This window comes from Ascaphus truei, chromosome 3 (genome assembly GCF_040206685.1).
Source record: "Ascaphus truei isolate aAscTru1 chromosome 3, aAscTru1.hap1, whole genome shotgun sequence".
Taxonomy (NCBI): domain Eukaryota; kingdom Metazoa; phylum Chordata; class Amphibia; order Anura; family Ascaphidae; genus Ascaphus; species Ascaphus truei.
Window position 1 is genome coordinate 7,984,534 of NC_134485.1, and position 26,240 is coordinate 8,010,773.

The 26,240-nt window shown below is 51.1% G+C and overlaps 1 protein-coding gene across 2 annotated transcripts in view; it reads right to left on the reverse strand.

The window, feature by feature from the left end:
• ILDR1 (immunoglobulin like domain containing receptor 1) overlaps positions 1 to 26,240 on the reverse strand; it is a 98,877-nt gene that overhangs the window by 54,560 nt on the left and 18,077 nt on the right. For both annotated transcript variants that reach the window (XM_075593587.1, XM_075593586.1), the window contains exons 2-3: positions 8,339 to 8,509; positions 206 to 355 (exon numbers count right to left, since the gene is read on the reverse strand). In XM_075593587.1, coding sequence (XP_075449702.1) covers positions 206 to 355; positions 8,339 to 8,509 — 321 coding nt within the window. The remainder of the gene's footprint in view (positions 1 to 205; positions 356 to 8,338; positions 8,510 to 26,240) is intronic.

The following is a 26,240-nucleotide window of genomic DNA, read 5'->3' on the forward strand; positions in this document are numbered from 1 at the left end:
GGTGTGTGTGAGTGTGATGGTGTGTGTGAGTGTGATGGTGTGTGTGAGTGTGATGGTGTGTGTGAGTGTGATGGCGTGTGTGATATATTGTGATATATATATTTTTTTTACATGAGTGCCACTACGTCTCATACCCTATACACGGTGCTAGTACCATTGCTGGTCAGCGACACGGACTCTGTCCCTATGGCTGGAGGATACTTACTGTCCCGCAGGGTGATTTTGCGCTGCCTGTACTCCATGCCCAGCACCGGCTCATTCTGCCCGCGCCTCTGGATGATAATGCGCACCTCTCGCTGGTTATCATTGCAGTCATTAGAAGGGTCCTGGTTGAGTTTTAAAGATGCTTGGTAATCTGAGGAAACAAAAACAAATCCATGGTTTTAATCTGCAACGGAGTCAGGGGTTCAACCCCCCCCCCATCTTTAATAATAAGAAATACAACGTGTGTTTCTTAACTTACAAAATGGGGTGTCTGTTCCCAGCCCTGTCACTGTTTTATTAAATAACCTCTATAGCAGGGGCGGCCAACTCCAGTCCTTAAGCCCCCCAACAGGTAAGGGTTTGAGGATATCCCTGCTTCAGCACAGGTGGCTCAATCAGATGCTCGGTCTTTGACTGAGCCACCTGTGCTGAAGCAGGGATACCCCAATACCTGGCCTGTTGGTGGCCCTTGAGGACTGCAGTTGGCCGCCCCTGTACTAGAGGATCTCAAGGTGACCCAATCCTTAGCTTTGGGACGTTTGGGTCAAGGCTGCGCAGCAAATAGTGTATTGCGGCAGAAAATATAAATAAAAACTAAAAATAAGCCGCGATTGTTTCAATGAAAGACCTGCCTGGAAGAGCACAGCTCGTGTTCCCTTATTCCTCCTGCAGGAGGGGTTCGGGCTCGTCGGCAGGAAGACCTTTGCATGCTACGTAGGAACGGGCCATTATCCTGAGGGGTTGCACCGTGTTCTTCAAAGCAAGGCAAGGGTTAAACAGAAGTGGAACTGGGCACAAACCAGTACTACCACAGAGACGTCACCCGGCACAGACTGGGATGAGGGAGCTGTGGGCGTATTGGACTAACAAATTGCATCATAAGCTAGAGAGTCTGCAACAGATGACAGCACCTTCGGAACTGAAGCGGTTAAAAGATACGCACAGTAGGCACATTGTGTCGCCGTGCTGCGCTGCAAGGGTTTGGTATTTTGCAGACTGCAGTCCAGACGCGTGGGAATTACTGCACTCTGTGTGTTCAATTACTGTTCAATAATACTACATGGCTGCTTCATAGTCAGCCCCCATGTACGTTCTATCCAAAATACCAATCTCAGGCACCAAGTCTGATTAAACACATACATTGCCACAATATGCTTCATTAATAAACAGAGCCTTCAATGCAGCAGAAGAGGACCAAAGATGCAAAGTTCTGTGGGGAAGATCATGTGACCAGGCAGTCACTAGATATAATTGGTGCACTGCTAGAGAGAGGGCAGGGCTCAAAAAGGGGTGTGTGAGTGTTTCAAAAGAGGAAGGGGATGTGACTTTGTAACTGGTTGCTATAGAAACAAAAAGTGCTTGTTACATTATAATACATGAAAAAAATCATTCAGAGTTGGGTTTTTTTTTTTTGCAATTGGTTTCTTAAGAATATGCAACAACAACACACTTTTTGGTTGGTTTGGAAATCGTGTGTTTTTTAAGAGGTCAGTCGCTACGAAGTCCTGAGTGTAGTGATGCCTGTGAGTGACATGATTAAGGGCTGACATCTGGAAGATGCCTTTTTACCCAGATCCTAAACCTATAAAGCTAGTATTTTAAATTAATACTAAATTGCAGTTTGTAAACACAGCGTGGGGAGATTTGGGAGGGGGGTGATTTATCTCTGGCTGACATTACTGTGTGTTCTGCAAGTGATTTACTTCCCAGTTCAGAGGCCTCCAAGAACGAATGCAGCACAATCTTTGCTAATGGCATGGTTAGATTTGTTTAGTGGAGCCAATTCGTCTGATCAATTCCGTACAAATGGTTGTCTAACATGTTATTTACCATCATATCTTCTTCCAAAATATAACAATTCCAGGATTCGGGTTTGGCACAGAAATATTTATTTTGTCGAGTATTTCGCAGATATAAGATCTACAAATCAAGTTCTTCCATGTTCTCAATGATGGCGGCCGGTCACTCCTCCTTTCTTGTTGGAAGGATTCCTCTCCCTCCCAAGGCTGCGCTTATAGTGCCGGCGACGCGACGTCGCCCGAAAACAAATGTATTCCCGCCGTCGCGTGCGTTTATAGTAAGCGCGACACGACGGAGCGATGTGGTGTGCGAAATGTGGAAGCCGGTCAAATATGAGTTTTCAAAGGCTGTCGCCACATGTGACAGCCTCTGAGCCAATCAATGGTAAAGGTGTGGGCGGGGACGGACGGCAGTGGTAAAGGAGTGGGCGGGAGTGGTAAAGGTGTGGGCGGGACGGGCGGGAGTGGTAAAGGTGTGGGCGGGACGGGCGGGAGTGGTAAAGGTGTGGGCGGGACGGGCGGGAGTGGAAAAGGTGTGGGCGGGACGGTCGGGAGTGGAAAAGGTGTGGGCGGGAAGGGCGGGAGTGGAAAAGGTGTGGGCGGGACGGGCGGGAGTGGAAAAGGTGTGGGCGGGAAGGGCGGGAGTGGAAAAGGTGTGGGCGGGGAAGGGCGGGAGTGGTAAAGGTGTGGGCGGGACGGGCGGGAGTGGTAAAAGTGTGGGCGGGACGGGCGGGAGTGGAAAAGCTGTGGGTGGGGACGGGCGGGAGTGGTAAAGGTGTGGGCGGGGACGGGCGGGAGTGGAAAAGGTGTGGGCGGGACAGGCGGGAGTGGTAAAGGTGTGGGCGGGGACGGGCAGCAGTGGAAAAGGTGTGGGGGCGGGGACGGGCGGGGACGGGCGGGAGTGGAAAAGGTGTGGGCGGGACGGGCGGGAGTGGAAAAGGTGTAGGCGGGGACGGGCGGGAGTGGTAAAGGTGTGGGCGGGGACGGGCGGGAGTGGTAAAGGTGTGGGCGGGACGGGCGGGAGTGGAAAAGGTGTGGGTGGGGACGGGCGGGAGTGAAAAAGGTGTGGGCGGGACGGGCGGGAGTGGAAAAGGTGTGGGCGAAACGGGCGGGAGTGGAAAAGGTGTGGGCGGGACAGGCGGGAGTGGTAAAGGTGTGAGCGGGACGGGCGGGAGTGGTAAAGGTGTGGGCGGGACGGGCGGGAGTGGTAAAGGTGTGAGCGGGGATGGGCGGCAGTGGTAAAGGTGTGGGCGGGACGGGCGGGAGTGGTAAAGGTGTGGGTGGGGACGGGCGGGAGTGAAAAAGGTGTGGGCGGGACGGGCGGGAGTGGAAAAGGTGTGGGCGAAACGGGCAGGAGTGGAAAAGGTGTGGGCGGGACGGGCGGGAGTGGTAAAGGTGTGGGCGGGACGGGCGGGAGTAGTAAAGGTGTGGGCGGGACGGGCGGGGAGTGGTAAAGGTGTGGGCGGGGATGGGCGGCAGTGGTAAAGGTGTGGGCAGGACGGGCGGGAGTGGTAAAGGTGTGGGCGGGGATGGGCGGCAGTGGTAAAGGTGTGGGTGGGGGCGGGACGGGCGGGAGTGAAAAAGGTGTGGGCGGGACGGGCGGCAGTGGTAAAGGTGTGGGGGCGGGGACGGGCGGGAGTGGTAAAGGTGTGGGCGGGGACGGGTGGGAGTGGTAAAGGTGTGGGCGGGACGGGCGGGAGTGGTAAAGGTGTGGGTAGGGGCGGGCGGCAGTGGTAAAGGTGTGGGTAGGGGCGGGCGGCAGTGGTAAAGGTGTGGGTGGGGGCGGGAGTGGAAAAGGTGTGGGCGGGACGGGCGGGCCGTGGTAAAGGTGTGGGGGCGGGGACGGACGGGAGTGGTAAAGGTGTGGGCGGGGACGGGCGGGAGTGGTAAAGGTGTGGGCGGGACAGGCGGCAGTGGTAAAGGTGTGGGGGCGGGGACGGACGGGAGTGGTAAAGGTGTGGGCGGGGGACGGGCGGGAGTGGTAAAGGTGTGGGCGGGGGACGGGCGGGAGTGGAAAAGGTGTGGGCGGGACGGGCGGCAGTGGTAAAGGTGTGGGCGGGGATGGGCGGGAGTGGTAAAGGTGTGGGCAGGATGGGCGGGAGTGGTAAAGGTGTGGGCGGGACGGGCGGGAGTGGTAAAGGTGTGGGCGGGACGGGCGGGAGTGGTAAAGGTGTGGCGGGACGGGCGGGCCGTGGTAAAGGTGTGGGCGCGGGGACGGGCGGGAGTGGTAAAGGTGTGGGCGGGACAGGCGGCAGTGGTAAAGGTGTGGGGGCGGGGACGGACGGGAGTGGTAAAGGTGTGGGCGGGGGACGGGCGGGAGTGGAAAAGGTGTGGGCGGGACGGGCGGCAGTGGTAAAGGTGTGGGCGGGGACGGGCGGGAGTGGTAAAGGTGTGGGCGGGGACGGCCGGGAGTGGTAAAGGTGTGGGCGGGAACGGGCGGGAGTGGTAAAGGTGTGGGCGGGGAACGGGCGGGAGTGGTAAAGGTGTGGGCGGGACGGGCGGGAGTGGTAAAGGTGTGGGCGAGGACGGGCGGAAGTGAAAAAGGTGTGGGTGTGGGCGGGACGGGTGGGAGTGGAAAAGGTGTGGGCGGGGCGGGCGGGAGTGGAAAAGGTGTGGGCGGGACGGGCGGGAGTGGTAAAGGTGTGGGCGGGACGGGCGGGAGTGGTAAAGGTGTGGGCGGGGACAGGCGGCAGTGGAAAAGGTGTGGGCGGGACGGGCGGGGAGTGGTAAAGGTGTGGGTAGGGGCGGGCGGGAGTGGTAAAGGTGTGGGTAGGGGCGGGCGGCAGTGGTAAAGGTGTGGGTAGGGACGGGTGGGAGTGGAAAAGGTGTGGGCGGGGATGGGCGGGAGTGGTAAAGGTGTGGGCAGGATGGGCGGGAGTGGTAAAGGTGTGGGCGGGACGGGCGGGAGTGGTAAAGGTGTGGGCGGGACGGGCGGGAGTGGTAAAGGTGTGGCGGGACGGGCGGGCCGTGGTAAAGGTGTGGGCGCGGGGACGGGCGGGAGTGGTAAAGGTGTGGGCGGGACAGGCGGCAGTGGTAAAGGTGTGGGGGCGGGGACGGACGGGAGTGGTAAAGGTGTGGGCGGGGGACGGGCGGGAGTGGAAAAGGTGTGGGCGGGACGGGCGGCAGTGGTAAAGGTGTGGGCGGGGACGGGCGGGAGTGGTAAAGGTGTGGGCGGGGACGGCCGGGAGTGGTAAAGGTGTGGGCGGGAACGGGCGGGAGTGGTAAAGGTGGGGGCGGGGAACGGGCGGGAGTGGTAAAGGTGTGGGCGGGACGGGCGGGAGTGGTAAAGGTGTGGGCGAGGACGGGCGGAAGTGAAAAAGGTGTGGGTGTGGGCGGGACGGGTGGGAGTGGAAAAGGTGTGGGCGGGGCGGGCGGGAGTGGAAAAGGTGTGGGCGGGACGGGCGGGAGTGGTAAAGGTGTGGGCGGGACGGGCGGGGAGTGGTAAAGGTGTGGGCGGGGACAGGCGGCAGTGGAAAAGGTGTGGGCGGGACGGGCGGGAGTGGTAAAGGTGTGGGTAGGGGCGGGCGGGAGTGGTAAAGGTGTGGGTAGGGGCGGGCGGCAGTGGTAAAGGTGTGGGTAGGGACGGGTGGGAGTGGAAAAGGTGTGGGCGGGGCGGGCGGGACGGGCGGGAGTGGAAAAGGTGTGGGCGGGACGGGCGGGAGTGGAAAAGGTGTGGGCGGGACGGCCGGGAGTGGTAAAGGTGTGGGCGGGACGGGCGGCAGTGGTAAAGGTGTGGGGGCGGGGACGGGCGGGAGTGGTAAAGGTGTGGGGGCGGGGACGGGCGGGAGTGGTAAAGGTGTGGGCGGGGATGGGTGGGAGTGGTAAAGGTGTGGGCGGGGATGGGTGGGAGTGGTAAAGGTGTGGGCGGGGACGGGCGGGAGTGGAAAAGGTGTGGGCGGGACGGTCGGCAGTGGAAAAGGTGTGGGCGGGAGTGGTAAAGGTGTGGGTAGGGGCGGGCGGCAGTGGTAAAGGTGTGGGTAGGGGCGGGCGGCAGTGGTAAAGGTGTGGGTGGGGGCGGGAGTGGAAAAGGTGTGGGCGGGACGGGCGGGCCGTGGTAAAGGTGTGGGGGCGGGGACGGACGGAATGGTAAAGGTGTGGGCGGGGGACAGGCGGGAGTGGAAAAGGTGTGGGCGGGACGGGCGGGAGTGGTAAAGGTGTGGGCGGGGACGGGCGGGAGTGGTAAAGGTGTGGGCGGGACGGGCGGCAGTGGTAAAGGTGTGGGGGCGGGGACGGACGGGAGTGGTAAAGGTGTGGGCGGGGACGGGCGGGAGTGGAAAAGGTGTGGGCGGGACGGGCGGCAGTGGTAAAGGTGTGGGCGGGGACGGGCGGGAGTGGTAAAGGTGTGGGTGGGGACGGGCGGGAGTGGTAAAGGTGTGGGCGGGACGGGCGGGAGTGGTAAAGGTGTGGGGCGGGGACGGGCGGGAGTGAAAAAGGTGTGGGTGTGGGCGGGGGACGGCCGGCAGTGGAAAAGGTGTGGGCGGGGCGGGCGGGAGTGGAAAAGGTGTGGGCGGGGACGGGCGGGAGTGGTAAAGGTGTGGGTGGGGGCGGGGCGGCAGTGGTAAAGGTGTGGGCGGGACGGGCGGCAGTGGTAAAGGTGTGGGCGGGGACGGGCGGCAGTGGAAAAGGTGTGGGTGGGGACGGGCGGGAGTGGTAAAGGTGTGGGCGGGACGGGCGGGAGTGGTAAAGGTGTGGGCGGGACGGGCGGGAGTGGAAAAGGTGTGGGTGGGGGGCGGGCGGGCGGCAGTGGTAAAGGTGTGGGCAGGACGGGCGGGAGCGGAAAAGGTGTAGGCGGGGACGGGCGGGAGTGGAAAAGGGGGTGGGCGGGGACGGGCGGCAGTGGTAAAGGTGGGGGCGGGGACGGGCGGGAGTGGTAAAGGTGGGGGCGGGACGGGCGGGAGTGGTAAAGGTGGGGGCGGGACGGGCGGGAGTGGTAAAGGTGTGGGCGGGACGGTCGGGAGTGGAAAAAGTGTGGGCGGGACGGGCTGTGGGCGGGACGGGCGGGAGTGGTAAAGGTGTGGGCGGGACGGGCGGGAGTGGAAAAGGTGTGGGTGGGGGCGGGCGGGCGGCAGTGGTAAAGGTGTGGGCAGGACGGGCGGGAGCGGAAAAGGTGTAGGCGGGGACGGGCGGGAGTGGAAAAGGGGTGGGCGGGGACGGGCGGCAGTGGTAAAGGTGGGGGCGGGGACGGGCGGGAGTGGTAAAGGTGGGGGCGGGACGGGCGGGAGTGGTAAAGGTGGGGGCGGGACGGGCGGGAGTGGTAAAGGTGTGGGCGGGACGGGCGGGAGTGGAAAAGGTGTGGGCGGGACGGGCGGCAGTGGTAAAGGTGTGGGCGGGACGGGCGGCAGTGGTAAAGGTGTGGGCGGGACGGGTGGCAGTGGTAAAGGTGTGGGTGGGGGCGGGCGGCAGTGGTAAAGGTGTGGGTGGGGGCGGGCGGCAGTGGTAAAGGTGTGGGTGGGGGCGGGCGGCAGTGGTAAAGGTGTGGGTGGGGGCGGGCGGCAGTGGTAAAGGTGTGGGTGGGGGCGGCAGTAGTAAAGGTGTGGGTGGGGGCGGGCGGCAGTGGTAAAGGTGTGGGTGGGGGCAGGCGGCAGTGGTAAAGGTGTGGGGGCGGGACGGGCGGCAGTGGTAAAGGTGTGGGTGGGGGCGGGCGGCAGTGGTAAAGGTGTGGGTGGGGGCGGGGCGGCAGTGGTAAAGGTGTGGGTGGGGGCGGGCGGCAGTGGTAAAGGTGTGGGTGGGGGCGGGCGGCAGTGGTAAAGGTGTGGGTGGGGGCGGGCGGGAGTGGTAAAGTCTCACTTCCAGAGCAAAAAATGGGAGCTACAGGAAATCTAACACCTCATGTCTACAAAAGGGACATTAACAAATATTTGAAGCCAGATGACCGATTTCTTTTAAATACTCATTCACGTGCATCAGGGTTTTTTTTTTTTACCCCTTTAGACATGTAGATTAATACTGCTACAGTATATACTGCCACACTGACCCCCCCCCCTGCGGTTTGAAGGAAATTTGAAGCTGAAAAATAAATAATTTGCCTGCGGTGTCTCTGAAAAGAATTCCCTGATCCCAAGGAGTCCATGGAAGATTTAGAAGTCTCCCATAGTTTATCTGAAGGGTGCTCAGTATGCCTTATAATCATGGGACGGAGAGCACCTGTAAAACATCATATTCACACAGTTTATACCGAAAAAACACAGGTTTGATAGGCCGCCCGGACCGTAAGTCTATTTCAGATGATAGGACTTCTAGATTTAAAGCATCATACTTTTTCAACACCTTTTTTCTGGACATTAGAGCATTGCCACCGCTCACAACTCCCGAGTGTGCAAGGAAGCAGGACTTACCGGCCGAGAAATAGTCAAAGATGGGGTCCTTGCAGAAGGACTTGAAGCGCCAGGTGACGGACACGTCCTGCAGCTGGGCCGAGGTGCTGTAATCGCACTTGAGAATGACAGAGGAGAACAGCAGGGTGTATCGCTCCGTGTCCTGTACACTCACCAGCAGGGAATGGCATCCTGAAATGAAAAGCACAGTCTGAAGGAGGAGAGCCACTTATGTCACATACAGTATCAGTCATAGAAATGTGCAACAGAGCTCGTCAGGCGACAAGAAAAGCTAAGGGAGCTCAGGTAATAACTGCACGGAGGTATTCTGTTTGTCCTTGCAAATCCTTGGCTACCGAGCGCTCCAATAGGTTTCCATGATTAGTCTACAACACAAACACCTTTCACTTATTAAATTCCAGCATGTAGTAGATACCACAGCCGCAGTACACCCAAGGGGGGAAAATCATCAGTACAATCGTATCGCAAGTGAAAATGCCAAGTGACACGTGCAGGAAATCAGTATCTAATCCACAACATCGTATTCTCCTTTCTTAATAAATGAATCAAATTGTGGTTAGCTGCAAAATGTGACCGGAGTTAAATGATACATGTTTTTCATACTTGTCCTACAGACATGACCCAACTTCTAAACAGGTTGTATCATTTCTAATTTGAAACAAAATGTATACAATTATTAGGTGATCAAATAAATATAAGGGAATCTGAAGAAATCTGACTATATGAAAATTAATTATTTACTGGTCTAGAAGTAAATCTTATGCAAAAGACCACAAACACATTCCGCTGATATATCTATATATATATATATATATAGATATATCTATATATATCAATATATATATCTATCTCTGTATCTTGGGACATCCGACATATTACTAGCATCGGACAAGCGGATTTCCCAACATATTCATTTCTTGGTGGGTCACTATCTTGGGGTATAAAGGGTCAGAGTTGTATCTCTGGTTAACCTTCTGGGCACGTCCAAAATCTTGCATTTCATAAAAATTAACGTGGCAGGTGATGGAGACAAAAATCTTGACGCGCTGAACGGATTTGCTGTTTCTAAGACTAAAGTGGGTGTCCCTCTCAGGAAACACAGAACATGAATACATCATATGTTTGCGTTGCCTAGTTCTCTAGCCCTGGAAGACAGACGCGCCAAGATAAGTATAATAAGTATACACATAAAATTACAAATATCCGAATTTACAGCTTAGAAAATATTAGCGCCTTTCATAGGCATTGGTGCTGGAAGTCAAGCAGTGTCTGGCATACAAGGATGCGGCTACAGCTGAACTCCGAGTCTGAGGTTTGCCGAAAAGTCAGAAAATGACATCACATACAGTGCGACCAATCCCTACGCGTTTCGCACAATAGTGCTTCGTCAGGGAAGTTCTAGTATGTATACGTAAATTTCAGTATTAATACAAGATGCCATGTCCAACAAGATGTCTAATCCCTTTATTATTCCACAGGTCGGCAGCAGCACACATTTTTCCTTGAGACCATGAATGGAGGGAAATCTGTGCAGGGTTAGGGACCGTTATTTTTAACCGCTAAAACAATTTCAGCTACTTGGAAGAGTCTTCGCTTAAAGCAACACCTCTATCTACATTACTCAGATTATTGTCACCTTCCATGTCTAATTATGGTTAAAAAATAGGCCATTTTCCCTATTTCTCTGATTTTATATTTATTAAAAATACAGTGCCCATTAGCTTGCAAAAAAAAAAAAAAAAACCATATATATATTTTTGAGAACAACTTAAATGGTGTACTGTAATAGTCTTTCTTAAATGCAATCCTGCCTAAAGCAAACATTCGCTATTAAGAAGAATATATCACTGCTATTCGTATCGATCTACATTACTGTATTTGTTCACTTAGGTTTTTAGGAAGGGCTGCACTTTTATAATGATGTCGTATTCGGTATACTTTTCTATACTCCAGAACATCAAGTCCCAGATCACATTATCGACCTGATCTACGTAGAGCAGCATATTCTGCAGTGCAGCCCAATGGGACTGTAAGACTATAGCAATAACACCGTAAGGATATATCGTATCATTAAAATTACCTTGTACCCTGGGTAAGACAGACCCTGAACTTACAATATAAGAGACTATGGGTGGACACTCTATATAAAGCATTGTGCTTTTGTAAGCTCAGCCCCAATATATTTAACATTGATATTCTTTTTTTTTTTTGTTTCAATTTTTTTTTATTGTTTTAGAGACATAACAAATATATAGTCTTGGAATACATGTGATGTTTTAACAGTGTCACTTGTCCATACAACAAAGGGCATTAACAGTTCGTCATCATTACTGAAATAAAATAGTTGCTATAACACTGTTTTTGAATAAGTGTGGTCTGTCTTCCTATTTCCGGTTGTGTTAGGGAAGCAGCCGCTTCCGTAGGCGTCTCTCATGGGCTTAACAAAGGAAAGAGAAGAATGTAGAAAAGAAGAAAAAGAAGGGTGGGAGGGGTGGAAGGGGGGGGGGGTAGGACGAGCCCATTTGTCTGGTCTTTCTGTATTTATTTCTATTAACATTGATATTCTTGCTGTATTCTTTCCTCTTTTTCTATGTTCAGGCGCTATGAAACAGATCAGAGCAAGAGCGTGCGCCCCCAGCGTCACTGTCAGAACGGCTGAAACCGGCGCCCGACCCCCCCCCCCCCCCCCCCCCCCCCCCCCCCACTGGCATCTCTGCTAATTGGAGATTTGGCAGGAGCTCTACCCTGAAGGGAGGATACACCTCCCAGAAAGTGTTTCGTAAAACAATGTACCAGTGACACTGTAATTAAATGGAGTATGCAGCATGGAAACGTATTGGCCTAACATTTGTGGAAGACTGTACACCAAGCATGTCAAACTCGCGGCCCGTGGGCCGCATGCGGCCCACAGTGAACATATTTGCGGCACAGCTCGCCAATATTTAACTCGTGCTGCGCGCGCTTTCTGCAAAGGGGAAAAAAAACCTCTCCCGATTGGCTGGCGCGTGTTGGCACGCTGCCAGAAATTTTTTTTTGGCCCGGAGCAAGCTCTATCCGAGCTTGCATAGTGAGGCCCGCCTCTTCCTGCTGCCTGCTCCCCGCCTCTTCCTGCTGCCTGCTCCCCGCCTCTTCCTGCTGCCTGCTCCCCGCCTCTTCCTGCTGCCTGCTCCCTGCCTCTTCCTGCTGCATGGAGCAAGTCAGGTGACTACTGCTCCATGCCTGCCTTGCTTCCCCCTTGCTCTCCTGCTCCGATTTCCTCTCCCGTTCCGATTTCCCGTGTGTGTGTGTTTTCTGAGTGTGTGTGTGTCTGTGTGAGTGTGTATCTGTGTGAGTGTGTATCTGTGTCTGTGTGTATTATCTGAGTGTGTGTGTGTGTGTGTGTGTGTGTGTGTGTGTGTGTGTGTGTGTGTGTGTGTGTGTGTGTGTGTATCTGAGTGTGTGTGTGTGTGTGTGTGTGTGTCTGAGTGTGTGTGTGTGTGTGTCTGAGTGTGTGTGTGTCTGGGAGAGAGTGTGTCTGGGAGAGAGTGTGTCTGGGAGAGAGTGTGTCTGGGAGAGAATGTGTCTGGGAGAGAATGTGTCTGGGAGAGAGTGTGTCTGGGAGAGAGTGTGTCTGGGAGAGAGTGTGTCTGGGAGAGAGTGTGTCTGGGAGAGATTGTGTCTGGGAGAGATTGTGTCTGGGAGAGATTGTGTCTGGGAGAGATTGTGTCTGGGAGAGTGTGTGTCTGAGAGGGGGAGAGAGTGTGTCTGAGAGGGGGAGAGAGTGTGTCTGAGAGGGGGAGAGAGTGTGTCTGAGAGGGGGAGAGAGTGTGTCTGAGAGGGGGAGAGAGTGTGTCTGAGAGGGGGAGAGAGTGTGTCTGAGAGTGGGAGTGAGTGTGTCTGAGCGGGGGAGAGAGTGTGTCAGAGGGGGAGAGTGTGTCAGAGGGGGAGAGAGTGTGTCAGAGGGGGAGAGAGTGTGTCAGAGGGAGAGAGAGTGTGTCAGAGGGAGAGAGAGTGTGTCAGAGGGAGAGAGAGTGTGTCAGAGGGAGAGAGAGTGTGTCAGAGGGAGAGAGAGTGTCAGAGAGAGAGTCAGAGAGAGAGTCAGAGAGAGAGTCAGAGATGCCAAGTGTCAGGAAGAAAACATTTATTTTATCGTTCTTTTTTTTTTATACTGTACTTTTCGAAATAAACCTACGTTTCTATGAAAATTGAAGTTTTTGTTTTTTTGCGGCCCACCTAAACTTAAACCTTGTTTATTTGGCCCGTGTTAGCCTTTGAGTTTGACATGCTTGCTGTACACATTGCAGCGCTCCTCCCTGAAGTAGGACATTCAGGACAGAGCTCCTACCAACCCCCCAATAAGCATGAAGGTACAATACCCCTCATTGCCAGTCTGCACATCTCCCGCCACTGAAGAGCAGCTGGGTGTCTATGGCTGGTAGGAAGAAGAGATGTGTGCAAGTTTCCATATTTCACACTAGGGTATTTCTGCACCCACAGGTTACCTTTATAATAAGGGAACTCTGTTACTTTTAATGGCACTAAATCACAAATCGGCATATGCTTCATTTATTTAACCCCGTCAGGGCACTTTCACATAATCTCACAAAGTTAAGTCCACAGGACAACAAGAAATTACCTACATTCAGTGCAGGTTCCTGCTAAACGGAGGTCACCGTGACGAGGCTGGCGGCTGGAATCAGGTTTTGATCAAAAGATGCAACCAAATGGCTGCTTTGCAACACAGACTTAGGTTCTAAATGTAAACGTCACTAGTATATTTTAGCCCAATTGGTAGGAGCGCAGGCTCTGTTCTTTGTGCTCCATATATGTAAGGCCGATCCTTTTACCCGCAGCATGCTTCCTACACGGGAGGAGCGCAGGTAGTATGCGCAGTCACCCTGACACGCAGCATAACTCCGCTCCTTGGTGTCCGATTGTGCGTTCTTCTGACTCCTCCTGCAGTATTCATACAGCTTTTCTTGTGACCCGAGTAAAGCTGCCGTCTACAAGCTGCTATTCAGCATTTTCAGCCGCGTCCTCCCTGATCTTTTCTTAGCTCCATTAGCCAACTGATGGATCAACTTCTCGTCTGCTTACGAAGCTCTGTGGGATCCAATTTTCCCAGTGCCTCATTCAGCCTATTTGCACAATTACAAAGCCTCGCTGGATTTCTGATGCCATTAAAATAATGTGCTCTTTAATGAAGACACAGTGCTTGGTTTCCAAACTACTTGTAACTGCTGAAACATGTTCTTTACCGTATCATTTTCACTATCCGGTAATGAGTATGGGAGTAATAGTATAGAGCAGGGGAGCGCAAACTTTTCCTGCTGCACCCCCCTGCCTTGCCTGCCCTGGTGCTCGTGCCCCCCCCCCACCTTGGAGCTGCGTCATGTGACATCATGTCACGTTACCCGCGGCATCATTTGACGTGTGTGACGTCACTTCACGACCCGAGGTGTCATTTGACGCCGCGTCACACAGCCATCTTAAAAATCACTGTAAGTTAGAGTTGCAGAGGTCTCACATGATTCCCCGGCATTTCATTTAAATGCCTTTGGGAAGAGCGCGGGACCTCTGTAACCGCCACGTCCCCCTAGAAAAATCTCCCGCCACCCAGTTTGCGCACCCCTGGTATACAGGACCGTTTTCAAATGGGGGATTTTTTAAATGAAAACGGTCCAAACAAACACTTCAGACACTGCACATTTAGGCTTCAGCGCCTAATTCAGAGGCGGAGCAATCCCTGGCGCCTAAAATGTGACTCTTGGCTCCTGCGCTGAGCACCCCACTGACTCACCCGTCGGTCATCGCCACAAACAGCAGCCGCGCTCTCCAGATTCCACGTCCGATGCTGCTGTGGGGACGAGCTAGATGGCCGTGGCGGTGCGTGGCAAGTCAGTCACTGCCGCCTTGCGGGACGAGACAGGGACGGCTGGGAGGTTTGCGGCACTCACTGCAGGGACACGTGCAGGGTCCCGGCTCCTGCCTTCTCCGACGGCATCGCCTCAGCTCCTTGCGTCGTGGATCCGCTACGTCACAAGGTGTTACGTTGCCATGAAGACACGTCATGAGACGGGGCCATGCAACGTCCCGTTGACCTAGCAATGTGAGACACGTCACGTGACGCCCCGTTGTCATGACAACACAACGCCATTTGCCGTGGTGGAGCCATGTTGACGGGACCCTGCATGGAGAGGCAACCGGAGAAAGCAGGAGAGTTACACAGCCCCCTGCGCTCTCCTCTTGGAAACAGTTTAATTGTTGTGGGGGAGTGCGCGGGGCGTCTGTAGGCTCGGGGCACGGTGCAGTGGCACCGATGGAACCACCATCATGCTGGGCCAGGGCGGAGCGATCCTTTGTTCTTCTGTAAACATAGGATCGGGTCTCCGGAGCTGAACTCCTTTAATTTCAGCCGTGGGGACCCCAAGCTTTCGGAGATACTTCCCCTCCAGAGGGCGAGCCGGCAGCCGCTCTGCACGGCTAGCGAAGATCACGTAATAGCAGCGTTTCAAAGCCCCCGCCCCCCTGCGGGCCAATAGGAAGCCGTGATGTCGGGGGCTTTAAACTCTGCCGAGATACCAGCCCCCCTCCCCTTTGAAAGTAACTTTGGTAGCAGGAGCTCCCCGGAGCTGAAATGAATGGGGGTCAGCTCCGGGGACCCCGTGCTTCAATCCTTTGTTTAAAAACAAATGTTTTAAATTAAAAAAGGGGTAAGAAGAAGGCAAATAATTCTAAAATGCGGTCTAAAGTTTCACAGGGAAAGCGAGCAAACTACATACATACATACCCCGCATTAATGTACGCAATGGGACCGGAGCATGTATGTAACACAGGCATACCCCGCATTAACGTACGCAATGGGACCGGAGCATGTATGTAACACAGGCATACCCCGCATTAACGTACGCAATGGGACCGGAGCATGTATGTAACACAGGCACACCCCGCATTAACGTACGCAATGGGACCGGAGCATGTATGTAACACAGGCACACCCCGCATTAACGTACGCAATGGGACCGGAGCATGTATGTAACACAGGCATACCCCGCATTAACGTACGCAATGAGACCGGAGCATGTATGTAACACAGGCATACCCCGCATTAACGTACGCAATGGGACCGGAGCGTGTATGTAACACAGGCATACCCCGCATTAACGTACGCAATGGGACCGGAGCGTGTATGTAACACAGGCATACCCCGCATTAACGTGCGCAATGGGACCGGAGCATGTATGTAACACAGGCATACCCCGCATTAACGTGCGCAATGGGACCGGAGCATGTATGTAACACAGGCATACCCCGCATTAACGTACGCAATGGGACCGGAGCATGTATGTAACACAGGCATACCCCGCATTAACGTACGCAATGGGACCGGAGCATGTATGTAACACAGGCATACCCCGCATTAACGTACGCAATGGGACCGGAGCATGTATGTAACACAGGCATACCCCGCATTAACGTACGCAATGGGACCGGAGCATGTATGTAACACAGGCATACCCCGCATTAACGTACGCAATGGGACCGGAGCATGTATGTAACACAGGCATACCCCGCATTAACGTACGCAATGGGACCGGAGCATGTATGTAACACAGGCATACCCCGCATTAACGTACGCAATGGGACCGGAGCATGTATGTAACACAGGCATACCCCGCATTAACGTACGCAATGGGACCGGAGCATGTATGTAACACAGGCATACCCCACATTAACGTACGCAATGGGACCGGAGCATGTATGTAACACAGGCATACCCCGCATTAACGTACGCAATGGGACCGGAGCATGTATGTAACACAGGCATACCCCGCATTAACGTACGCAATGGGACCGGAGCATGTATGTAACACAGGCATACCCCGCATTAACGTACGCAATGGGACCGGAGCATGTATGTAACACAGGCATACCCCGTATTAACGTACGCAATGGGACCGGAGCATGTATGTAACACAGGCATACCCCGCATTAACGTACGCAATGAGACCGGAGCATGTATGTAACACAGGCATACCCCGTATTAACGTACGCAATGGGACCGGAGCATGTATGTAACACAGGCATACCCCGTATTAACGTACGCAATGGGACCGGAGCATGTATGTAACACAGGCATACCCCGCATTAACGTACGCAATGGGACCGGAGCATGTATGTAACACAGGCATACCCCGCATTAACGTACGCAATGGGACCGGAGCGTGTATGTAACACAGGCATACCCCGCATTAACGTACGCAATGGGACCGGAGCATGTATGTAACACAGGCATACCCCGCATTAACGTGCGCAATGGGACCGGAGCGTGTATGTAACACAGCCATACCCCGCATTAACGTGCGCAATGGGACCGGAGCATGTATGTAACACAGGCACACCCCGCATTAACGTACACAATGGGACCGGAGCATGTATGTAACACAGGCATACCCCGCATTAACGTACGCAATGGGACCGGAGCATGTATGTAACACAGGCATACCCCGCATTAACGTACGCAATGGGACCGGAGCGTGTATGTAACACAGGCATACCCCGCATTAACGTACGCAATGGGACCGGAGCATGTATGTAACACAGGCATACCCCGCATTAACGTACGCAATGGGACCGGAGCATGTATGTAACACAGGCATACCCCGCATTAACGTACGCAATGGGACCGGAGCATGTATGTAACACAGGCATACCCCGCATTAACGTACGCAATGGGACCGGAGCATGTATGTAACACAGGCATACCCCGCATTAACGTACGCAATGGGACCGGAGCATGTATGTAACACAGGCATACCCCGCATTAACGTACGCAATGGGACCGGAGCATGTATGTAACACAGGCATACCCCGCATTAACGTACGCAATGGGACCGGAGCATGTATGTAACACAGGCATACCCCGCATTAACGTACGCAATGGGACCGGAGCATGTATGTAACACAGGCATACCCCGCATTAACGTACGCAATGGGACCGGAGCACGTATGTAAAGCGAAAATGTACTTAAAGTGAAGCACTACCTTTTCCCCACTTTTCGATGCATGTACTGTACTGCAATCGTTATATACGTGCATAACTGATGTAAATAACGCATGTGTAACAGGCTCTATAGTCTCCCCGCTTGCGCACAGCTTCGGTACAGGTAGGGAGCCGGTATTGCTGTTCAGGGCGTGCTGACAGGCGCATGCGTGAGCTGCCGTTTGCCTATTGGGCGACATGTACTTACTCGCGAGTGTACTTAAAGTGAGTGTCCTTAAAGCGGGTTATGCCTGTATACTAAAGAAACATGTACCTTATTGGCAGCCAGTTTCTATATCTCTATCGAGGAAAAAAGGTAAATAAACCAATCACATGCAAATACTGCGGTTACGCGTAATCGCAGGCAAACAATATTAAATAACAATGCGTTTGCTAATATTGATAACACTGGGCAGATAACACAAGGCATACAGATTTCTCCATTACTCTAATAACCAAGTACAGCAGCAACGACACCGTTATGGTGCCGGAAAGTATCCCGTTTAAGACCCAACGCTCTTTCAAAAAGGGACTGGTCGGTGATGCACGCAGAGGTAACGGCAGGAGACTTGCGTCGGGACAGGGAAACAGAGGCTTTTATTCAGCCAAAGTTCAGCAACGCAAAGTGCAGCTTTTTCATAGCATCGGAATGTAAAAGTTCATGTGTACAGAGCATAACATACGTCCTACTCGGGTGTCCCTCTGCAGTCCAGGGCACACCCTTCTGGGCTGTACGCGCCCCGCTTTTTAACCCTCTACTAACTCAGCTGCGCGGGTCAATACTGCCTCCTCCAGGCAGGGATTAACCTCTTGGTAGCCGGCACCTTACAGGGACCTTCAGCTCACATCATCTCCTTAGGGGAGGCAGCTCTAAGAATTTATGATTACTATGAGAAATAAATGCAACATATAAACAACACATATCTATTTATTTCTAAGGCGGACAGTACTTGGCTAGTTTAGTGAGATACATCTTGCAAAGGCCTATTCAGCACACCGTCTAGTCCCATTCACATTTCAAGCTTTCCTCACAAGTACAGGACATCTGCACAGGATAGTGAAATCAGAGACAGTTTCTAATCTAGACAAGGGGTGCGCAAACTTCTTGCCTTGCGCCCCCCTGCCAGCTCTCTACCCGTGCTCGCGCTCCCCTTACCTGCTCTGCAGCATCATGTGACGTCACAACACGTGATGCCGTCTTGCCGCAGCGATGCGTCGCCAAAGCCGACTGAATCACGGTAATTGAAGTTGCAGACGCCTCGTGCGGTCCCCCGGCATTTAATTTAAATGCCTTGGGGGAAGAGCGCGGGACCTCTGCAACCGCCCACGCCCCCCACCCCCCCCCCCCCCAAAAAAAAACATCTCGCGCCCCCCGCTTGCGCTCCCGTTGTCTTGACTATGTGTAACAGTGTTTGCTACTCCGTGTCACCATAACAAAGTAACAGCATGTCCCAGATCATGGACTACTTGCAGCTATACTGTATTGTATTGTATGTCTTTATTTGTATAGCGCCATTACTGTACTTAGCGCTTCACAGTAGTAATACACGTGGTAATCATATAAATAACAAATAATAAACAGATATAAATAACAGATCATGGGAATAAGTGCTTCAGAGAAACGTAACATTTAGGAACAGTCCCTGCCCCGAGGAGCTTACAATCTAATTGGTATGTAGGAGGAACATACAGAAACAGTAGGAGGGCATTTTGGTAAGTGCTTCTGCAGGGCGCCAAGCTTTATGTATCATGTGTCTACTAATGTAAGAAATCCAATTTAGCAATAATTATATTGTAATGAATGAATCTGTTATCAAAGGCAGAATGTTAAAGTATACAGTATAATAGTCTGGACTTTCCTTCATATCTACATATTTGTCTGATATATATATATATATATATATATATATATTATCTGATTGTAGGTTCAATTTATTGAACATTGGAGAATACATTTCCATATGTATTGGAGAATTACATAGAGGATACAATACAGTTGTTCCAATATTTCTGTAGATTTTGTTACATGTGAAGTATTCTAAGTAAAAGGTCAGATCTATTCTGACAGACAGAATTGACCCAAAAGGTCCATTCGTGGTCTAAAGTTGTTGGACAGCTGTAAGTCCTAACTGGGAAAAATGCTGCCATAAGTCTTTTCCATTCAGTAAGTTTGAAACGACTTATATGTTATGGGGTAGTTCATATGACATCAGTAATGTAGGTGAATACCATGTAGGGATATAACATTTTAAAGGGGTCTTCTGGATAAATACAACAGTGAGCTTAGTAAGCTTTAGGAAGGAAGGCCAGAGGAAGGAAGGCCAAAGGAGACCACCAGGCCGAAGAGTGATAATACCATGAAGAGGAGAAAAGACATGTTAATACCTGGAGAGAATATTAACAGAAAGAAGGTTACTATGTGCAACTATTCTTAAGAATATCAATCTATTTGAAACATCACCATCGTCATTCTTACTATTTTTGTATGCAAGTAATTATTTTCAAAATAAACGTTTTGTTTTTGTGTGCAAACGACAAGAATGCTGAATTCTGTTATGCTGACGTAAATCTATAGAAAAAGCGAATTTAAAAACATTTAACAACTAATATCTACGATGCTACTCATATGCTTCTTTAAGCAAGTGTGCCTTAAGGTGGGTCTTAAAATACCTATACTTATACACTTATACCTGTCCTGCCTGGAACCTTCCTTTTAGTAAATGGAATTCTATATCATTCCAAATTGGCCGTTTGTAGCCGAAAATCCCCATAAACTTCAATAGATATTTTTAGCCAAAAATGTCCCGGCCGTCCGCGTCAGCAGATCTACAATAAAGTCCTTATAGTGTCAATATTGTACGTGTTTTCCTTGCCCTTATCCTCTTTCCCACAGATATCAGAGACCTAGGAGCCACATAAGTGTGAATTCCCATTTTGTAGTTCCTTAAACCCAGGGGTGCGTGTGATTTTGTTAAGGGGGGCGCGGCAAACATTTTGCCTTGCGCCCCCTGCCGGCTCACCCCCTCTCCCCCGTCACCTGTTCTGAAGCATCAAATGATGCCACGGGGTCATGTGACATCACAGCGTCATTTGACGCGGTGTTGCCAAGACACGGTAAGTTAAGTTGCAGAGAATCCTCGCGCAGTCCCCCAGCATTTAATTTAAATGCCTTTGGAGAAGAGTGTGGGACCTCAGCAAACACTGCGACCCCTAAAAAAAATCTCACGCCCCCAGTTGGCGCACCCCTGCTGTAATGTATGAACTAAGGCTGTTCAGTCAGGTACTGGTGGTAAATAGCTGCAAGAAAATGTGTCTTATTGCAGGAAAACTAGATTTAGATATCAATATCCCCCGGTCACCTGAAATGAGAGAGGTATGATCGCCTGGGTTATTTACGTGTCGTTTACCAGAGAACATTGGATTAATGAAAGATAAATAAAATAAAAACATTTGAAAGGGAACGGAATAAATTGCTTGAAAGAAACCTGTAGGTTGTAACAGCAGAAGCCTTTCTTTACAGCATAAATCATTTCTCATTCAAAAGTTTAGCATGAATTGTTTCCGTACTAAAGGAGCAGAAGCACAGAAACCATTTCATGCGTGTGCTGCCCGTAACAGGTGGTATAATGGGACAGGGTGATGGGGAGATATCGTTACTGTAATTTGAAGGACCTGTGCAGGAGGTGAAAAGTGTGTCAGCTGGATAGCTGCGTATTAACCCTTGTCCCGCACGCAGGTCACGGGCTCGCAGGGATGCGCTAATAGATTTATTATACGCCGTCCCAATAAATAATGGTGAACACCAAATTACATAAACGGAATACAGAGCCTATTTATTATGTATACTATAAAACATAACCAACTAGCGCAAGCAGTGCTAATAAAGCACAAAAAGGTGCTAAATGAATTTGCAAAATAGTATTCCATTTCGGGTCTGCATTCCATGTAATAAACTTCTTTAGATTTAGATGCCAATTTCTTAAACATCAGACCAAACGAATGACACTGCAATGAGATGACCGTTGTAAAGTACCCCAATAGTATTTGGCTTGCTCACCCGTTCCCTTTTCGTTTTGCTAATTGCTTTACTATGTTTTCGCCTGTTTATTTATTTCACTGGTATTAGGGATTGCCATGAAAACCTGTCTCCTAATAAAATGCCAATGGCAGCAGCCATTTTTAAATCCCAATGGCAGCAGCCATTTTTAAATCCCAGAAGGGAAATGGTTGATAGAGTGAGGGCTGGCATTAAGCTCGACTCGTCCACGGACTCTTCCTATTGCCCCATCTGGACCAATTTCTTGCTAATGCAAATGGTGGGGTTTCCGGTTATGGGGGGGGGGGGTAATATTATAGAGAAACACATTAAGACAGCGGTTCACAACTCCAGTTCTCAAGACCCCCAAACAGAGAAGGTTTTGAGAATATCCCAGCTTCAGCACAGATGGCTCAATCAGTGGCTCAGTCAAAGTCTGCACTACCTGTGCTGAAGCAGGGTTATCCTTGAAACCTGACCTGTGGGGGGGGGGGAGAAAGGGTCTTGTGGACTGGCGTTTTGAACCCCTGCATTAAGATATAAATAGACATAGTATATGACATTTTTGAAGCTACAGTGTTTCTGGTCATTGATCATACCCTAAATCAGGGGGGCGCAAAATTATTTTGTGGGGGCGCGAACAAGCGTGCTCTCTATTTCCCAGCTCGGACCATGAATTTATATTCTCGTCAGCATCTGACTTTTATATCAGGACATACAAATAATCAGACAAATTAGAAAGCAAATGTATCAACTTAGTTCAGCTCAGGAGACCCCCTGCTCACGCACACTCTGAATAAAATTACAATGTAAGCAGCTTCATTACTTTAGCAGCTAACCGCTAAGGTAATGGGCTTTTTATCTGGGGGGCAGTTACAATGGTGAAAGGTGCAACACAGTCGAGACACACACACGCGCGTGCGTGCGCTCGAGACGCCCACATACATACACCTCTTCGCTCCATGCTGTTTCCTCCTCTCCTTGGCCCCACCCTGAGGCTCCTGACACCTCCTTCTGAGTGGCTGCATTACCCAGTAGCAACCAATCAGGATGGAGGAAGCTACCCATCCTCCTAGCAATAGCCCTGCTTGGGGAAATCCTGCGGCCCCCCAAGCCGGTCAGGTCACTCTGTCCAGAGAGGCAATACTACAGTAGACACATACATGTCCAGAGAGGTAATAACACATTGTATTGTATTGTATGGAAACAAAAGAAAACAGCGCACAACGCCAAATGGTGAAGCAAGTTCAACAATATAATTCAAATTAAAGGGGTAATATATCTGCGTACATAATAAAGGTTGGTAAAGTGCATTTAGTGCGTATCACACTGTTTACCACTCAGCAGCTGTTGTCAGGAGAGTCAGGTGCTTGCTTCTCTCAGCTAGTGCCACTCCGTTGGTTCTGGGGCAGGGCGTCAGTCTTTTGCTCATAAGGGGGTTTCCCTTCAAGCAGCCAGGTTCAGCTGAAGGTATTGGTGCCCAGTGAGATCACTCCGGCTTCCAGGCCGTCTGGAGCAGCTCGTGTAGCTCAGCAGGTGGATCCTCTGCACGGAGGTTAGACCGTAGCTTGCAGGGGCACACTCGGCGTGCCATGATGCCACTCTGTCGCGGGACGCTGTGTGATGACGTCACTGTCTCCACAGCCGTGGTGGAATCGGCAGGGAGGTGATACAGTCTCTCAGAGTCTCTCAAAAAGGCCCAAAACGGCACACAGGATTGGTAAAATCAGGGCAAAGCCAATAAGTAGGCAATAGCCAATATAAGCAGATATAAGGCAATAGAAAATGACATCCAACGCGTTTCATAGAATTAACTACTTCTTCAGGGAATAATTAGGCCATTACCCAGAGGTCTTATATACCTCACAAAGATACCTTATTGGTTGTATCACCTCCCTGCCGATTCCATCACTGCTGTGGAGACAGTGACGTCATCACGCAGCGTCCCGCAACGGAGCGGCATCGTGGCACGCCGAGTATGCCCCTGCAAGCTGCGGTCTAACCTCCGTGCAGAGGATCCACCTGCTGAGGTATAGTAGCTGCTCCAGACGGCCTGGAAGCCGGAGTGATCTCACTGAGCACCAATACCTTCAGCTGAACCTGGCTGCTTGAAGGGAAACCCCCTTGGGAGCAAAAGACTGACGCCCTGCCCCAGAACCAACGGAGTGGCACTAGCTGAGAGAAGCAAGCACCTGACTCTCCTGACAACAGCTGCTGAGTGGTAAACAATGTGATACACACTAAATGCACTTTACCAACCTTTATTATGTACGCAGATATATTACCCCTTTAATTTGAATTATATTGTTGAACTTGCTTCACCATTTGGCGTTGTGCGCTGTTTTCTTTTGTTTCCATTTTCTTAGTGTGTGTGGGGTGCTGAGCCACCCCGTGTTTATAGCAGCAGACGCCCGTATCCTCAACACGGTTATGTGATATAATTTATTTATTTTTTACATATCTCACTGTGGGAGCTGTGGTATAATCTTTTATCACATATTTTTATGGTTTAGTCACTGCACTGTGTATATCCATATATTATAAATCCTAGTAGTTAGTTAGATAGTAGCGCACAGTATTTTTTCTGTTTTTTATTGTATTGTATGTCTTTATTTATATAGCGCCATTAATGTACATAGCGCTTCACAGTAGTAATACATGTGGTAATCAAATAAATAACAGATAATATAAATAACAGATCATGGGAATAAGTGCTTTAGACATAAAAGTAACATTCCGGAAGAGGAGTCCCTGCCCCGAGGAGCTTACAGTCTAATTGTTAGGTACAGAGAACGTACAGAAACAGTAGGAGGGAGTTCTGGTAAGTGCGTCTGCAGGGGGCCAAGCTTTATGTATCGTGTTCAGAATATCCACAGTGCTATTCATATGCTTCTTTAAGCAAGTGTGTCTTAAGGTGGGTCTTAAAGGTGGATAGAGAGGGTGCTAGTCGGGTACTGAAGGGAAGGGCATTCCAGAGGTGTGGGGCAGTCAGTGAAAAAGGTTTAAGGCGGGTGAGGGCTTTAGATACAAAGGGGGAATAAAAAAGACATCTTTGAGAAGAACGCAAGAGTCTGGATGGTGCATAACGAGAAATTAGGGCTGAGATATAAGGAGGATCAGAAGAATGTAAAGCTTTAAAAGTGAGGAGAAGAATGGAGTGTGAGATGCGGGATTTGATCGGAAGCCAGGAGAGGGATTTCATGAGGGGAGATGCTGAGACAGATCTAGGAAAGAGTAGAGTGATTCTGGCAGCAGCATTTAGGATAGATTGTAGGGGAGACGGGTGAGAGGCAGGAAGGCTGGACAGCAGGAGGTTACAGTAATCAAGACGGGAGAGAATGAGGGCCTGAGTCAGAGTTTTAGCAGTCGAGCAACAGAGGAAAGGGCGTATCTTTGTTATATTGCGGAGGAAAAAGCGATAAGTTTTAGAAATGTTTTGAATGTGAGGGGCGAATGTGAGAGAGGAGTCGAGTGTGACCCCTAGGCAGCGTGCTTGGGCTACTGGGTGAATGATTGTAGTTCCAACAGTAATGTGGAAGGAGGTAGTAGGGCCAGGTTTGGGAGGAAGTATGAGGAGCTCTGTTTTAGCCATGTAAGGCGTCGGAGGGCCATCCAGGATGATATAGCAGAGAGACATTCAGAAACTTTGGTACAGCAAGTGTAAGGTCAGGTGTTGAAAAGTATATTTGTGTGTCGTCAGCATAGAGGTGATAATTAAACCCAAAAGATGCTATTAGGACACCTAGAGAGAGTGTGTACAGAGAAAAGAGAAGAGGTCCCAGGACAGAGCCCTGGGGTACCCCCACAGAGATCAATAGAGGAGGAGGTGTTAGCAGAAGAGACACTAAAAGTACGATGGGAGAGGTAGGATGAGATCCAGGATAGAGCTTTGTTCCGAATACCTAGAGTATGGAGAATGTGGAGGAGAAGAGGGTGGTCCACTGTGTCAAATGCTGCAGAGAGGTCGAGTAATATGAGCAGAGTGTAATGACCTCTGTCTTTGGCAGCATGGGGGTCGTCAGTTATTTTAGTGAGGGCTGTTTCGGTGGAGTGAGCAGTGTGGAAGCCATATTGTAGAGGGTCTAGGAGAGAATAGGTGTTGAGAAAATGGAGCAAGCGAGAGAATACAAGACGTTCAAGGAGTTTAGAGGCAAAAGGCAGGAGGGAGACAGGTCGATAGTTAGAAAGACAGGTAGGGTCAAGCTTGCTGTTTTTGAGTAATGGTATGACTGTTGCATGTTTGAAGGAGGATGGAAAGGTTCCAGAGCAGAGGGAGGAGTTAAAAATGTGTGTGAGCGTAGGGATTATAGTAGAAGCTAGAGGTTTTAGGAGATGGGAGGGAATGGGGTCAAGAGGGCAAGTGGTAGAGGGAGAAGAGGCGATCAACAGCGACACATCCTCCTCTGAGACAGTGGAAAAAGAGTCAAGGAAGGCAGGGGGAGAGTTAGGAAGAGGTGTAGGATGGGAGGAAGAAACAGAGGGGATGTTCTGACGTATGGATTCCACCTTTTCCTTAAAATAGTCAGCAAAGTCCTGAGCGGAGATGGAGGAAGGAGAGGCAGCTGAGGGTGGTTTGAGTAGAGTATCAAAGACAGAGAACAGTCGGCGTGGGTTAGACTTGTGCATGTTGATTAGTGCAGAAAAGTAGGCTTGTTTAGCTTGCGATAGGGCAGAGTTGAAACAGGATAGCATAAATTTGTAGTGAAGGAAGTCTGCGGGAGTGTTAGACTTCCTCCAGAGGCGTTCAGAGGAACGAGTGGAGGAACGCAGCATGCGCGTGTGGGAATTTAGCCAGGGTCTGGGGATAGAAGGGCGAGTGCGGCAGAGAGAAAGCGGGGCATGTA